Raw genomic sequence first — 13,683 nt, 5'->3', positions numbered from 1 at the left:
CATCTATAGACAGTCAGATTATTAATCATAACCTCGCATCATATCCTTCTGAACAGTCATTACCTCCTTGCCTCTGCAAAAACCCAAGCCTTACATATGATTCAGTACATCACAAATTGGCTTATTGATTTACTAGCTAACTAAATGGTAACACAGGATAAACATACACACTTAATCCATAAAAACACAGGTCCCTAGCGGACTGGCAACAATATGGCTGCTTGTTACAAATTACATGGAGAGGGCAAGAGAGAGACAGAGAGACAAACTTGGTACATTTAAAAATGACTCTCACTTATTAGTACTCCTATACTTTGCACACGAACCGCCACCCGCTTGGAGTAAGAAATTCTGAATGCATTTACGTGAAAATCCCTTGGTTCACCGTGTATCTCTCTTGGAACCGGGCAGCCTTGGAAAGGGGGTTGTGCCTTTTAGCGGCACGCTTGTAAGGCTCTGATTTGTCCCAAAATGGTTCCACAAGTCTTCTGTTGTCCTTTTCTGTAGTTGTCCGGTATCCGGTGACTTGTCGTGTAGTCCTGAACAGATGATGCCTCTTTGAAGATGGGCTAGCCAGCCGTGTTGACGGTTCCTAGTGGGGGGATGAGAGTAGAGTACTACAGTGGTTTGAGCAGAGTAGTAGAATGGTCCCACTTCAATTCGCTTTTCTAGATACTTTACTTAGGACGGCTAATCAGCCGTACCAGTGATTGTCCGGGAGGCGACTTTATCGTCTCTACCTCCTGTTGAGATTCAGAGTTCAAGCCACTTTAAAACGTGAGCTGAAGCTCTACGTCTCTCTGGTCCGATATGTTAATTCTTAACCCATCATTTCATACAGTTTGTTAGAAAGGGCGGTTCCGTCAGGCTGACACGCTCTCTGACCTCACTCAGGGACGTAACTTGTACAAAGTTATATAAAACAATTATCTTACTGTTTCTCAAATCATATCATTTACATTTACATTTACATTTAAGTCATTTAGCAGACGCTCTTAACTTAACAAAAACATATCATTTTCATATTACATGCACAACGCATAGGATGGACACTTCACACATGTAGTAGGAATACTTTCTAAGTTAGTGTTTCCTTTAACATTTTTAATTACATCACAAAATAAACTATATGACAGTGTTCTACGTACAACTTTCTGAACATTCGAGACGTGTAGTCCACTTGTCATTCAATCTCCTTTGCATTAGCGTAGCCTCTTCTGTAGCCTGTCAACTATGTGTCTGTCTATCCCTGTTCTCTCCTCTCTGCACAGACCATACAAACGCTCCACACCGCGTGGCCGCGGCCACCCTAATCTGGTGGTCCCAGCGCGCACGACCCACGTGGAGTTCCAGGTCTCCGGTAGCCTCTGGAACTGCCGATCTGCGGCCAACAAGGCAGAGTTCATCTCAGCCTATGCCTCCCTCCAGTCCCTCGACTTCTTGGCACTGACGGAAACATGGATCACCACAGACAACACTGCTTACTGCTCTCTCTTCGTCCGCCCACGTGTTCTCGCACACCCCGAGAGCTTCTGGTCAGCGGGGTGGTGGCACCGGGATCCTCATCTCTCCCAAGTGGTCATTCTCTCTTTCTCCCCTCACCCATCTGTCTATCGCCTCCTTTGAATTCCATGCTGTCACAGTTACCAGCCCTTTCAAGCTTAACATCCTTATCATTTATCGCCCTCCAGGTTCCCTCGGAGAGTTCATCAATGAGCTTGATACCTTGATAAGCTCCTTTCCTGAGGACGGCTCACCTCTCACAGTGCTGGGCGACTTTAACCTCCCCACGTCTACCTTTGACTCATTCCTCTCTGCCTCATTCTTTCCACTCCTCTCCTCTTTTGACTCACCCTCTCACCTTCCCCCCTACTCACAAGGCAGGCAATACGCTCGACCTCATCTTTACTAGATGCTGTTCTTCCACTAACCTCATTGCAACTCCCCTCCAAGTCTCCGACCACTACCTTGTATCCTTTTCCCTCTCGCTCTCATCTAACACCTCCCACACTGCCCCTACTCGGATGGTATCGCGCCGTCCCAACCTTCGCTCTCTCTCCCCCGCTACTCTCTCCTCTTCCATCCTATCATCTCTTCCCTCTGCTCATACCTTCTCCAACCTATCTCCTGATTCTGCCTCCTCAACCCTCCTCTCCTCCCTTTCTGCATCCTTTGACTCTCTATGTCCCCCTATCCTCCAGGCCGGCGCGGTCCTCCCTCCCGCCCCGTGGCTCGAACTCATTGCGTGCTCACAGAATAGGGCTCCGGGCAGCTGAGCGGAAATGGAGGAAAACTCGCCTCCCTGCGGACCTGGCATCCTTTCACTCCCTCCTCTCTACATTTTCCTCCTCTGTCTCTGCTGCTAAAGCCATTTTCTACCACTCTAAATTCCAAGCATCTGCCTCTAACCCTAGGAAGCTCTTTGCCACCTTCTCCTCACTCCTGAATCCCCCCTCCTCCTCCCTCTCTGCAGATGACTTCGTCAACCATTTTGAAAAGAAGGTCGACGACATCCGATCCTCGTTTGCTAAGTCAAACGGCACCGCTGGTTCTGCTCACACTGCCATACCCTGTGCTCTGACCTCTTTCTCCCCTCTCTCTCCAGATGAAATCTCGCGTCTTGTGACGGCCGGCCGCCCAACAACCTGCCCGCTTGACCCTATCCCCTCCTCTCTTCTCCAGACCATTTCCAGAGACCTTCTCCCTTACCTCACCTCGCTCATCAACTCATCCCTGACCGCTGGCTACGTCCCTTCCGTCCTCAAGAGAGCGAGAGTTGCACCCCTTCTGAAAAAACTACACTCAATCCCTCCGATGTCAACAACTACAGACCAGTATCCCTTCTTTCTTTTCTCTCCAAAACTCTTGAACGTGCCGTCCTTGGCCAGCTCTCCCGCTATCTCTCTCTGAATGACCTTCTTGATCCAAATCAGTCAGGTTTCAAGACTAGTCATTCAACTGAGACTGCTCTTCTCTGTATCACGGAGGCGCTCCGCACCGCTAAAGCTAACTCTCTCTCCTCTGCTCTCATCCTTCTAGACCTATCGGCTGCCTTCGATACTGTGAACCATCAGATCCTCCTCTCCACCCTCTCCGAGTTGGGCATCTCCGGCGCGGCCCACGCTTGGATTGCGTCCTACCTGACAGGTCGCTCCTACCAGGTGGCGTGGCGAGAATCTGTCTCCTCACCACGCGCTCTCACCACTGGTGTCCCCCAGGGCTCTGTTCTAGGCCCTCTCCTATTCTCGCTATACACCAAGTCACTTGGCTCTGTCATAACCTCACATGGTCTCTCCTATCATTGCTATGCAGACGACACACAATTAATCTTCTCCTTTCCCCCTTCTGATGACCAGGTGGCGAATCGCATCTCTGCATGTCTGGCAGACATATCAGTGTGGATGACGGATCACCACCTCAAGCTGAACCTCGGCAAGACGGAGCTGCTCTTCCTCCCGGGGAAGGACTGCCCGTTCCATGATCTCGCCATCACGGTTGACAACTCCATTGTGTCCTCCTCCCAGAGCGCTAAGAACCTTGGCGTGATCCTGGACAACACCCTGTCGTTCTCAACTAACATCAAGACGGTGGCCCGTTCCTGTAGGTTCATGCTCTACAACATCCGCAGAGTTGCCTCACACAGGAAGCGGCGCAGGTCCTAATCCAGGCACTTGTCATCTCCCGTCTGGACTACTGCAACTCGCTGTTGGCTGGGCTCCCTGCCTGTGCCATTAAACCCCTACAACTCATCCAGAACGCCGCAGCCCGTCTGGTGTTCAACCTTCCCAAGTTCTCTCACGTCACCCCGCTCCTCCGCTCTCTCCACTGGCTTCCAGTTGAAGCTCGCATCCGCTACAAGACCATGGTGCTTGCCTACGGAGCTGTGAGGGGAACGGCACCTCAGTACCTCCAGGCTCTGATCAGGCCCTACACCCAAACAAGGGCACTGCGTTCATCCACCTCTGGCCTGCTCGCCTCCCTACCACTGAGGAAGTACAGTTCCCGCTCAGCCCAGTCAAAACTGTTCGCTGCTCTGGCCCCCAATGGTGGAACAAACTCCCTCACGACGCCAGGACAGCGGAGTCAATCACCACCTTCCGGAGACACCTGAAACCCCACCTCTTTAAGGAATACCTAGGATAGGATAAGTAATCCTTCTCACCCCCCCCTTTAAGATTTAGATGCACTATTGTAAAGTGACTATTCTACTGGATGCCATAAGGTGAATGCACCAATTTGTAAGTCGCTCTGGATAAGAGCGTCTGCTAAATGACTTAAATGTAATGTAATGTAAATGTTCTATAGATCGCCTCTGGCCATTTCCCACGTTCAAAATATTGTTACAGTATTTGCTTAAGAACGTGTTCGAGCTTCGGCAAGAGTCTGTTGAAACAACATTATTTTGGTGAATTTGGAGAGGGGGACCTGAATCTTCTACCTTGATTTACAACAGAGCATGAGTTGTTAACCCCTCCCTGCGTGTGAGAGGTGGTCTGGCTAAAGTCAGTCGTTGCTAACCTGACCTATTCGGATCCTTACAGGACAGTCATGACACTTAGTAGAACTGAAAACGTGTTCCTCTCCACTTTCTGGACCACCTAGTTTTGAAATCAGTGGAATGCCCGGTGGAATTAGAGTATGATAGCTAAGGAGAATTCTGCATTTTGATTGCAAAAATGCAGAGGGATTACATGTTCAAACTAAAGACAACCATGGCATCCGTGACAAAGGGAGAAGTGTCCATCCATGTAAGATAGTCTAGCTAGATATTTTTAATTTGGTCAGAAAGTCATTTTAATTTCAAGTTAAAGCGTACTGTAGCTAGCTAGCTAGCTAGCTAACGTTAAGTGTATGATCTGTGTAGTAATATTATTCATATCTCAGAGCCATTTGCATTGCTAGTTAACTTAACATCAGCTAACCAGCTAGAAACGACCCAAAACAATGTTAAGAAAGTTGCTTTTAGTTGCCTGGTTTGCTAGATTGACAAACAAAATACATTTTTAAACAGAGCCATTTGAATTGCTAGCTATAGCCTAATGTTAGCTAGCTAGCTAACGTTGAACCTAGTTGGTTAGCTACCTGCAGATTAATGCAGGGTTGGAATATTATGAGTTGGGATTATGGTTAATTGTTTAGCTAGTTAGCTACATGTTTAAAACAAAACACCACTGTGCAAGTAATCATTTTACTAGACCTTCTGTATCCTGTGCTTGTCACAAATATTTGATTTTACCAGAGACACTAATGTGGAGAACATGACCTGCACCAAACGTATAACATTGGGCCAACAAGACAGTGTCCAAGTTCTAAAAGTCTCCAATAGAATGCCCTGCTTTCATTTCATCACACTCACAACTGTAAGCTATTTTCTGTAATTGGCTCGCCATTAACTTGTAAATAATGATCTTATTGTGGGTTTATTTTCCTGTAATATTGAGGACAAATGAACTAAAATAAAGACGTTGTCAGCTATATAATATGATCAATATTTGAACTGGCTAGCTAGAAACTAACAAAAACATTGCTTAGAAAGTTGCTTTTAGTAGCCTGGTTTGCTAGACTGACATATACTAAATACATTTTTAAACGGGTGAGTTTATTGGTGTTAAAATACACTAGTTATGCTATTTTGGAGCACCAGGCTGCTGATGTCATGCAGCCTGTAGTGTTTGTGTTTATAACTTTTCATAACGACAGGTTTGATGTCGGACGACAATAGACTTTTCCTGATGTCACTGCGACAACTGTCGATAGACATAGTATAAACCAGCCTTTAGTCTTTAAATCTTGGTTGTTTAGTACATGGCCTCACATGTGAATCCTTAAAGAAATGGTAGATCTACAGCTTAAGAGGGTGTGAATGACGCTGAATGGGAGTAGACAAAGAAGAGCTCTCCAGTAGATTTACCAAAACATTCAAAGGCCATTTTCTCAAAAGTGAGGTTACAAGTTTATCAACTTTCAAAGCAGAATTACTTTCTCATTGTCCCTCAACTGTAGTGTCTGATATACCATTTTCTAGCTCAGAGTGAGCCTCTAACTTTATCCAATGTAAAAAAAAAAACATTTCATATGTTTCAACATAAGACTGAATCGAGCCGGTCGGTCACATATGTATTGCGATTCAATACTGCGATTTTATTGCAATTTGATGTTCTAAAGATACTGCTCACTAATAATGCAGAGAGACGAGAAAGTGTCAGAAAAAGAGTTTATCAGTTAGGGAAATATAAGTGCTGAAACCATGTTGACTCACTATTTAAAAAGGAAGATGGACAACAAGCTATGGGATGAAGTGTTGGCACACGTACAGCCGATTAGCACTAGCTGGTACCGCTGTACAATACTTGGAGTCAAAGTATCTTTATGATATTGTTCAAAATAATATTCCAATAAGTAACTGTATCGATCCCCCATCACTAACAGATATAGGCACTTCATTCAACCTCTATATTTGAGGGAAGTCCTTGTAATTATAGAAACACAAACACTCACTCAGTGGGTTGTGTAAACTAATTGAGAGGAGTGGACCTGCCATAGACTGGTGATGATGGCACCCCCTCGGTCTGCTCTTCTACACTACTAGAGCCAGGAGCTAGGATGCCAGTTCCAAACACACCCACACAAACACACCCTCAAAACTAACACCCACAATTTAAGCATCTGTGGTCCACTGCATCATAGCCAAGTGGTTAGAGTGTTAGGCCAGTAACCGAAAGGTTGCTGGATCGAATCCCCGAGCTGACAAGGTAAAAATCTGTCATTCTGAACGTGGATGTTGATTAAGGCAGCCCCCCGCACCTCTCTGATTCAGAGGGGTTGGGATAAATGCGGAAGACACATTTCAGTTGAAGGCATTCAGATAAACAACTGACTAGGTATCCCTCTTTCCCTTACTCCAGTAGAGCGTACACATTACACACTGGGCTCCTGAGTGACACAGCGTTCTATGGCACTGCATCTTAGTGCTAGAGGTGTCACAACCGGATGTGATTGGGAGTCCCATAGGGTGGCGCACAATTGGCCCAGCGTCGTTTGGCCTTGGCAAGGGTAGGCCGTCATTGTAAATAAGAATTTGTTCTTAACGGACTTAAAAAACAAAAAAAACAAGCATGGCCACTAGTGGTTGTGTAGATAATAAATCAGGCTCCCCTGCCTTGTGGTTGCCATGAGGAGCATTACCTTTTCGTCCAGCCCTGGGATAATGGGCAGGTGTAATGGTGGATGAAATCTCCTGACAGCACAGCTCAGCCAATCCCTCTCCCACCTCAACAAGAGCCTGTACTGTGTGTGTAGGTTAAGAACCATATAAATCCCTGCATGACTCTAAGTCACTCTGGATATGAGCGTCTGCTAAATGAATAAAATGTAAAATGATTCACAGCAACAGTCAGCAACCACGATACTGTCTGAAGAGTGTCATTCTACCACCCAGTGAGGTGACACAGCCCCACAGCATGACGGTCGGAGAGAAGGACCGAAGTTAATTTATTTTATACAGGTATGTCAATTAAGAACAAATTCTTATTTACAATGACGACCTAAAATAAAAATAAACAACAATTACACTATACGCGCAGTATCGATATACACAATTACACAATACCTGGAAAACAAACACAAACCACGAAAAGTAAAACACAATCATATGAAAAAAGAATACATTCTTCAGTAAAAACGCCCTCCAACATCCACTGGAATTGCAATAGATCAGTGGTTCCCAAGCTTTTTACAGTCCCGTACCACTTCAAACATTCAACCTCCAGCTGCGTACCTTTCCCCTCTAGCACCAGGGTCAGCTGCGTACCCCCTCTAGCACCAGGGTCAGCTGCGTACCCCCTATAACACCAGGGTCAGCGCACTCTCAAATGTTGTTTTTTTGCCATCATTGTAAGCCTGCCACACGCACATTATATGATACATTTATTAAACATAAGAATGAGTGTGAGTTTGTCACAACTCGACTCGTGGGAATTGACAAAGAGCTCTTATAGGACCAGGGCACAAATAATAATCAATAATTTTGCTCTTTATTTAGCCTTCTTACATAAAAAAAACATATTTGTTCATTGGAAATTGTGAATAACTCACCACAGGTTAATGAGAAGGGTGTGCTTGAAAGGATGCACATAACTCTGCAATGTTGGGTTGTATTGGAGAGTCTCAGTCTTAAATCATTTTCCACACACAGCCTGTGCCTGTGTTTAGTTTTCATGCTAGTAAGGGCCGAGAATTGTTTTATTTATTTATTTATTTTACCTTTATTTAACTAGGCAAGTCAGTTAAGAACAAATTCTTATTTTCAATGACAGCCTAGGAACAGTGGGTTAACTGCCTGTTCAGGGGCAGAACGACAGATTTGTACCTTGTCAACTCAAGGGTTTGAACTTGCAACCTTCCGGTTACTAGTCCAACACTCTAACCACTAGGCTACCCTGCCACCCCAGAATCACCTCTCACATAGGTACATGGTTGCAAAGGGCATCAGTGTCTTAACAGTGCGATTTGCCAAGGCAGGATGCTCTGAGCGCAGCCCAATACAGAAATCTGGGTGTGGCTTCTGATTAAATTTTCACAGAACCGCTTGTTGCAATTTCAATGAGGCTCTCTTGTTCAGATATCAGTAAGTGGACTGGAGGCAGGGCATGAAAGGGATAATGAATCCAGTTGTTTGTGTCATCCGTTTTGGGAAAGTACCTGCGTAATTGCGCACCCAACTCGCTCAGGTGCTTCGCTATATCACATTTGACATTGTCCGTAAGCTTGAGTTAATTTGCACCGAAAAATTCATACAATGATGGAAAGACCTGTGTGTTGTCCTTGTTAATGCAGACAGAGAAGAGCTCCAACTTCTTAATCACAGCCTCAATTTTGTCCCGCACATTGAATATAGTTGCGGAGAGTCCCTGTAATCCTAGATTCAGATGATTCAGGTGAGAAAAAACATCACCCAGATAGACCAGTCGTGTGAGAAACTCATCATCATGCAAGTGAAAATTATGGTTAGTAAAGAAAACTTTAAACTCGTCTCTCAATTTGAAAAAAAAAATGTGTCAATACTTTGCCCCTTTGATAACCAGCCCATTTCTGTGTGTTGTAAAAGCGTTACATGGTCGCTGCTCATATCATTGCATAGTGCAGAAAATACACGAGAGTTCAGGGGCCTTGCTTTAACAAAGTTAACCATTTTCACGGTAGTGTCCAAAATGTCTTTCAAGCTGTCAGACATTCCTTTGGCAGCAAGAGCCTCTCGGTGGATGCTGCAGTGTACCCAAGTGGCGTCCGGAGCAACTGCTTGCACGTGCTTTACCACTCCACTATGTCTCCCTGTCATGGCTTTTGTGCCATCAGTTCAGATACCAACACATCTTGACCACCAAAGTCCATTTGATGTCACAAAGCTGTCCAGTACCTTTAAAAAATCCTCTCCTGTTGTCCTGGTTTCCAGAAGAGGATTAATTGACCTATAGGATTAATTGGCCTCCCATAAATGTAACGGACATATACCAAGAGCTGTGCCAGGCCCTGACTCATCCAGCTGTAATGCATAGAGTTCATTGGCTTGTATGCGAAGCATTAAATGTTTCAAAACTTCTCCTGCCAGGTCATTGATGCGTTGTGAAACAGTGTTGTTTGATGAAGACATTGTCTGTATAGTTTTTGGGGGCTTTTCCCCCCAGCATTGTCCCAGCCATGTCCGCGGCAGCAAGAATAAGTCGTCCACAATAGTATGTGTCCTAGACACTCGGTAGCTCACCATATAAGACGCTTCTAGCCCCTTATTATTAATGGTATCTGTTGCTTTTATACATGTCTTAATTCTCGCTCAAAAACTCTTGCGGCTTATTTTTCAAATTGGCATGTTGTGTTTCTAAATGTCTGCGCAAGAGTTTCATCGAGTTGTGAGATAGTACTTTTGCACATATAACACACTGTGCCTGCGGAAAGGCACTACTCCCAATATAAGTGAACCACAAAATCAATGTAGTTCTCATCATATTTGCGCCTTTTCGATGATCCAATGGCCCTGTCTGTTGTTCGGTGCTTTCCCAGGTTAAGGGGCAGTAGCTCTTCCGTCTGTATCAGATTCACAACTGTCAGTGTCCATGCTAGCTGGGCTAACAACAAATGTAGAATAACTGATGTCGACAGGTGTAGTACTTCTGGTAGTAGCAGTACTACCAGTAGAGCTGGTATGTGTCTCTATGGATGTAGGCCGTACTTTCTTTTTTTAACCATTGATACATTTTCGAGCAAACAGGATGAGCAGCAGCTACGTTTGGCTACATACAGACCGTTAGTGGAATTCCCGCAAGCGAGTAACGGTTAATGTGATTGGATGTTATTTATTTGACTAGGCTACCTGTATTTGACATTGCGTTGTTATTTCGCTGAACACTAAATGGTTCATTTGATTTTTGACAGTGAAACAAGGCTACTCAAGCGAGAGAAAAAAACCTCACTCAAATGTATAGTTAGACCCGTTGGAAAATAGTTGTGTGTGTATGTGAAGTACTTGTTCAGTTGCATCTCACCTGTCATTGTCCGCGGTTTTGAAGCCCGGCAGGATGTTTCTGAAGCTGCTGTTGCGGTCCAGCTTGGGTTGGCTCTTGGTGCGTTTGATGGAACCCTTCAGTCTGCGACTCAGGAAGCCCTGGACAGGGAGAGAGGGGAGTCGCCGTGGCCCAGGGGGGAGGAGAGAAACCAGAGAGTGAAAATTCACTCAGACTATCCTTTCATTTTTTTTAAAAGAACACAATATAAATGGTGGAGCAACAAGAGAAAAATTGTATCGATTGAGTGCTCTCCGTCTCCTCTCATCCGTGGCATTTGGAGAGAGAAGTGCATTGTTGTGTGGATCTCTCTGGCACATCTGTTCGCTGTGCACACACAGCAGAAGCAGCCGCGTTGATGTGCGACTCCCCTAAGTCCCTGTTACCATGGAAACTGTTGGCGGGCGTAAAAAAAAAAAAAAACTGTATTCCACATAAAATGACATGACTGGATCGGCCGCGAGTTCAGAGGGGAAAGCTGAGCATGTGCTTTTGAGAGACTGCCCAGATTAGAGAGAGATTTAAAAAGAGTTGGATTATTTCTAAGACCTAGACCTGTCTGTGTTAGAGTAGTGGAGGGGGAAAAACAAGATACAGCCTCAGCGACAATCACTTGATGAGATAATGATGGTGCTGCAATCCTAAATACTAAGCAAGGCTACTTCCCTGTATAATTAATGAATTGCATTAATTATTATTTGAGCAAATGAATTAACTATACCTGCCATAGAAGAAGACAGTGGGAGGAAAGATGGGAAAAGACTGTATAAGGCTGTGGGTATTAAGGACAATAAGCCATCACCAGTAGTGATGGGGGGATGATACAGCTACATACCGGGACATTATTTTTTACATATCGTACGTATCCTTTTGACAATATCTCAATCTGATTTTTGCGCTAGTTCGGCTGTACCTGCACCAAAACTCTAGTATTTTTCCTTCATAGCTTGTTCTCCATCTTCTTTTTAAACACGGAGCCAATTTGTTTTCAGCACTGTTCATTTCATGACTGATCAAAAAAACTCATTTTCTCATGGCCTGCTCTTGTCCCTCTGCAGCAGATGTTTGGAATGTCGAACCGCAACAAATCACAGTATAGAATCTGAATACATATTGAACTGTGAGAATCATAAGAGTCGCAATACATATTATATCAGCACACAGTATCGTGATAATATTGTATTGTGAGGTCCCTGGCAGTTCCCAGTCTTGATCATCGGACAGACACTGATAAATAAATCCAATAACAGCTTTTCACTGGGATCGGTCTCACACTTCCTTTCCTACTGGCTCACACACTAAACAAATGAACAGCTCACAGACATCACACCATAGCTAATGTAGCTGCGCCGTGCACACAGATCTGTGAAATGGACCGTTTCCTGAATAAATTGTCGATGCTCGTCCTAACAGAGTCTGTTTCAAGGAACAACATGAGCCAAAAATACAACTTTTGCTCAGCCAGAAGAGAAAAATATCCATCTGCAATATTGCTCCTAAAACAAAAAATGTCTATTCCTTCTAGAGTAGCCTAACCAAGGGTAATTTTAATTTACAGTTTGTTCCATTTTTACAGCCTACATTATATTTGTGCCATGTGAATTATACCAACTCCACAATTAATCACGAGCTCCATGCAAACAGAAAGGAAATCTTCAATGTGTCCAAGAAATGCGTGACACTTGACAACTAAAATGCACAAAAAAGGAGAGAATCATTCCCGACGTCACATTACAGATGTTGACCATAGCCTAGCACTCGGTGATGAGGTGACTTGAGGTTGGGTTTTTACTGGTTTAAGTCGACTCCCATTTCTAAAACGGGAACCTTCAAGCAAATGAGTCCTTCAAAAGACCTTCCAAACATTTCTGCTTCTGGCAAAGAAACCATCCCTTCCAATTATGACAGTCTCTTGGGAGGCATTACTCCTTTCCTGCTGTAATTTGTGGGGAATTGTCTGGGCTCTCTATTCTCAGGCCTTCCCCTCCAATGACATTTGCAGAGTGACTGGGAGGGGGATTATTAATGGGTCTCGACAGGGCTGGAGGAGGGAGAGGTGTTTGATAATGCAGCAGACCCCAGCTCCCCTACAGAGCACCTCTGGCATGGGTAGAGTAGGGCAGGGCAGGGCAGGGCAGGGCAGGGCAGGGCAGGGCAGGGCAGGGCAGGGCAGGGCAGGCACAATGGATGAACAGTGATTGGCCTTTGTTTTTATTTTTTGGCGAGACCGCAGTGCTGCATGTACGTTTGACCACACACAAAATCTGGAGTTTGGCACACACCATTGAGTAGTGGTGCTGATCGAGCCCGTATGTAGACCTAGAAGTAGAACCTCAAATCAAAGACTCACGGCTGTGTTCAAACTACAGCGGAAATGATCCCGGTCTTCTCTCTTTACAACGTCAGATTGGTATGAATGAGACTGGTGGGATATCCTCCTCTCTGTTGGTTTTTCCTGCTGGTTCTCACGTGGACCACCTGCTAGCGGTATTGAGTTCCTCCTGGGGCACTGGGCCTCGTCCTCACAGCCAGGGCTCCTCATTCCCCCTTTCTCCTGCTCCAACAGGCTCCAGGTCCCCCTCCCACCCACCCAACCACTCTGAGCTCAGCTCATGATGGCCAGCCTCTCGCCCTCCAGTCCCACAGTAAGACACGAGACAATTAGTGGGAGGAGCCACAGCGTGTCAACACCATCCCGTGTCATCCTACGGCTTTCATTGGGCGCATCATTTCATTCGACTTTAACCCATTTGAAAACATCCTGAGAGAGACACAGAAGGAGAGAGGAGATGTCTGTACTAACCTATATTTAGGCATATCCTTAAAGAGAGAGATTGTTAAATGAGAAGCGAGGCACTGCATCACTAATAGTGTCATACAGCGAAGGCCTGGATATCTCTCCTGTAATGCAAAGAGCAAGGGTAAATCCGTCACCATGCTCTAATCAGCTGACGAATCCACTGACGTGTCTCAGGTATGACGAACCACACGGAGGGAGGCACTCAGCAGTAATGTCACCATGGTAACCTGCACCTAGGAGAACTCAGCCAGGATGGCATTGGAGGCACCGGTGACTGAACAACAACGACTCAGCTCGGCTAAACTAGCAACAGTCCTACGTCAGCCT

The 13,683-nt window shown here is 45.3% G+C and overlaps 1 protein-coding gene across 1 annotated transcript in view; it reads right to left on the bottom strand.

Annotated features, from left to right (window-relative positions):
- LOC118358042 (disabled homolog 2-interacting protein-like) overlaps positions 1 to 13,683 on the bottom strand; it is a 119,381-nt gene that overhangs the window by 37,056 nt on the left and 68,642 nt on the right. The window contains exon 3 of the mRNA XM_035735420.2: positions 10,539 to 10,657. Coding sequence (XP_035591313.1) covers positions 10,539 to 10,657 — 119 coding nt within the window. The remainder of the gene's footprint in view (positions 1 to 10,538; positions 10,658 to 13,683) is intronic.

The sequence above is a fragment of the Oncorhynchus keta genome, chromosome 25, assembly GCF_023373465.1.
Source record: "Oncorhynchus keta strain PuntledgeMale-10-30-2019 chromosome 25, Oket_V2, whole genome shotgun sequence".
Lineage (NCBI taxonomy): Eukaryota > Metazoa > Chordata > Actinopteri > Salmoniformes > Salmonidae > Oncorhynchus > Oncorhynchus keta.
This window is presented reverse-complemented; position numbering and strand designations above follow the sequence as displayed.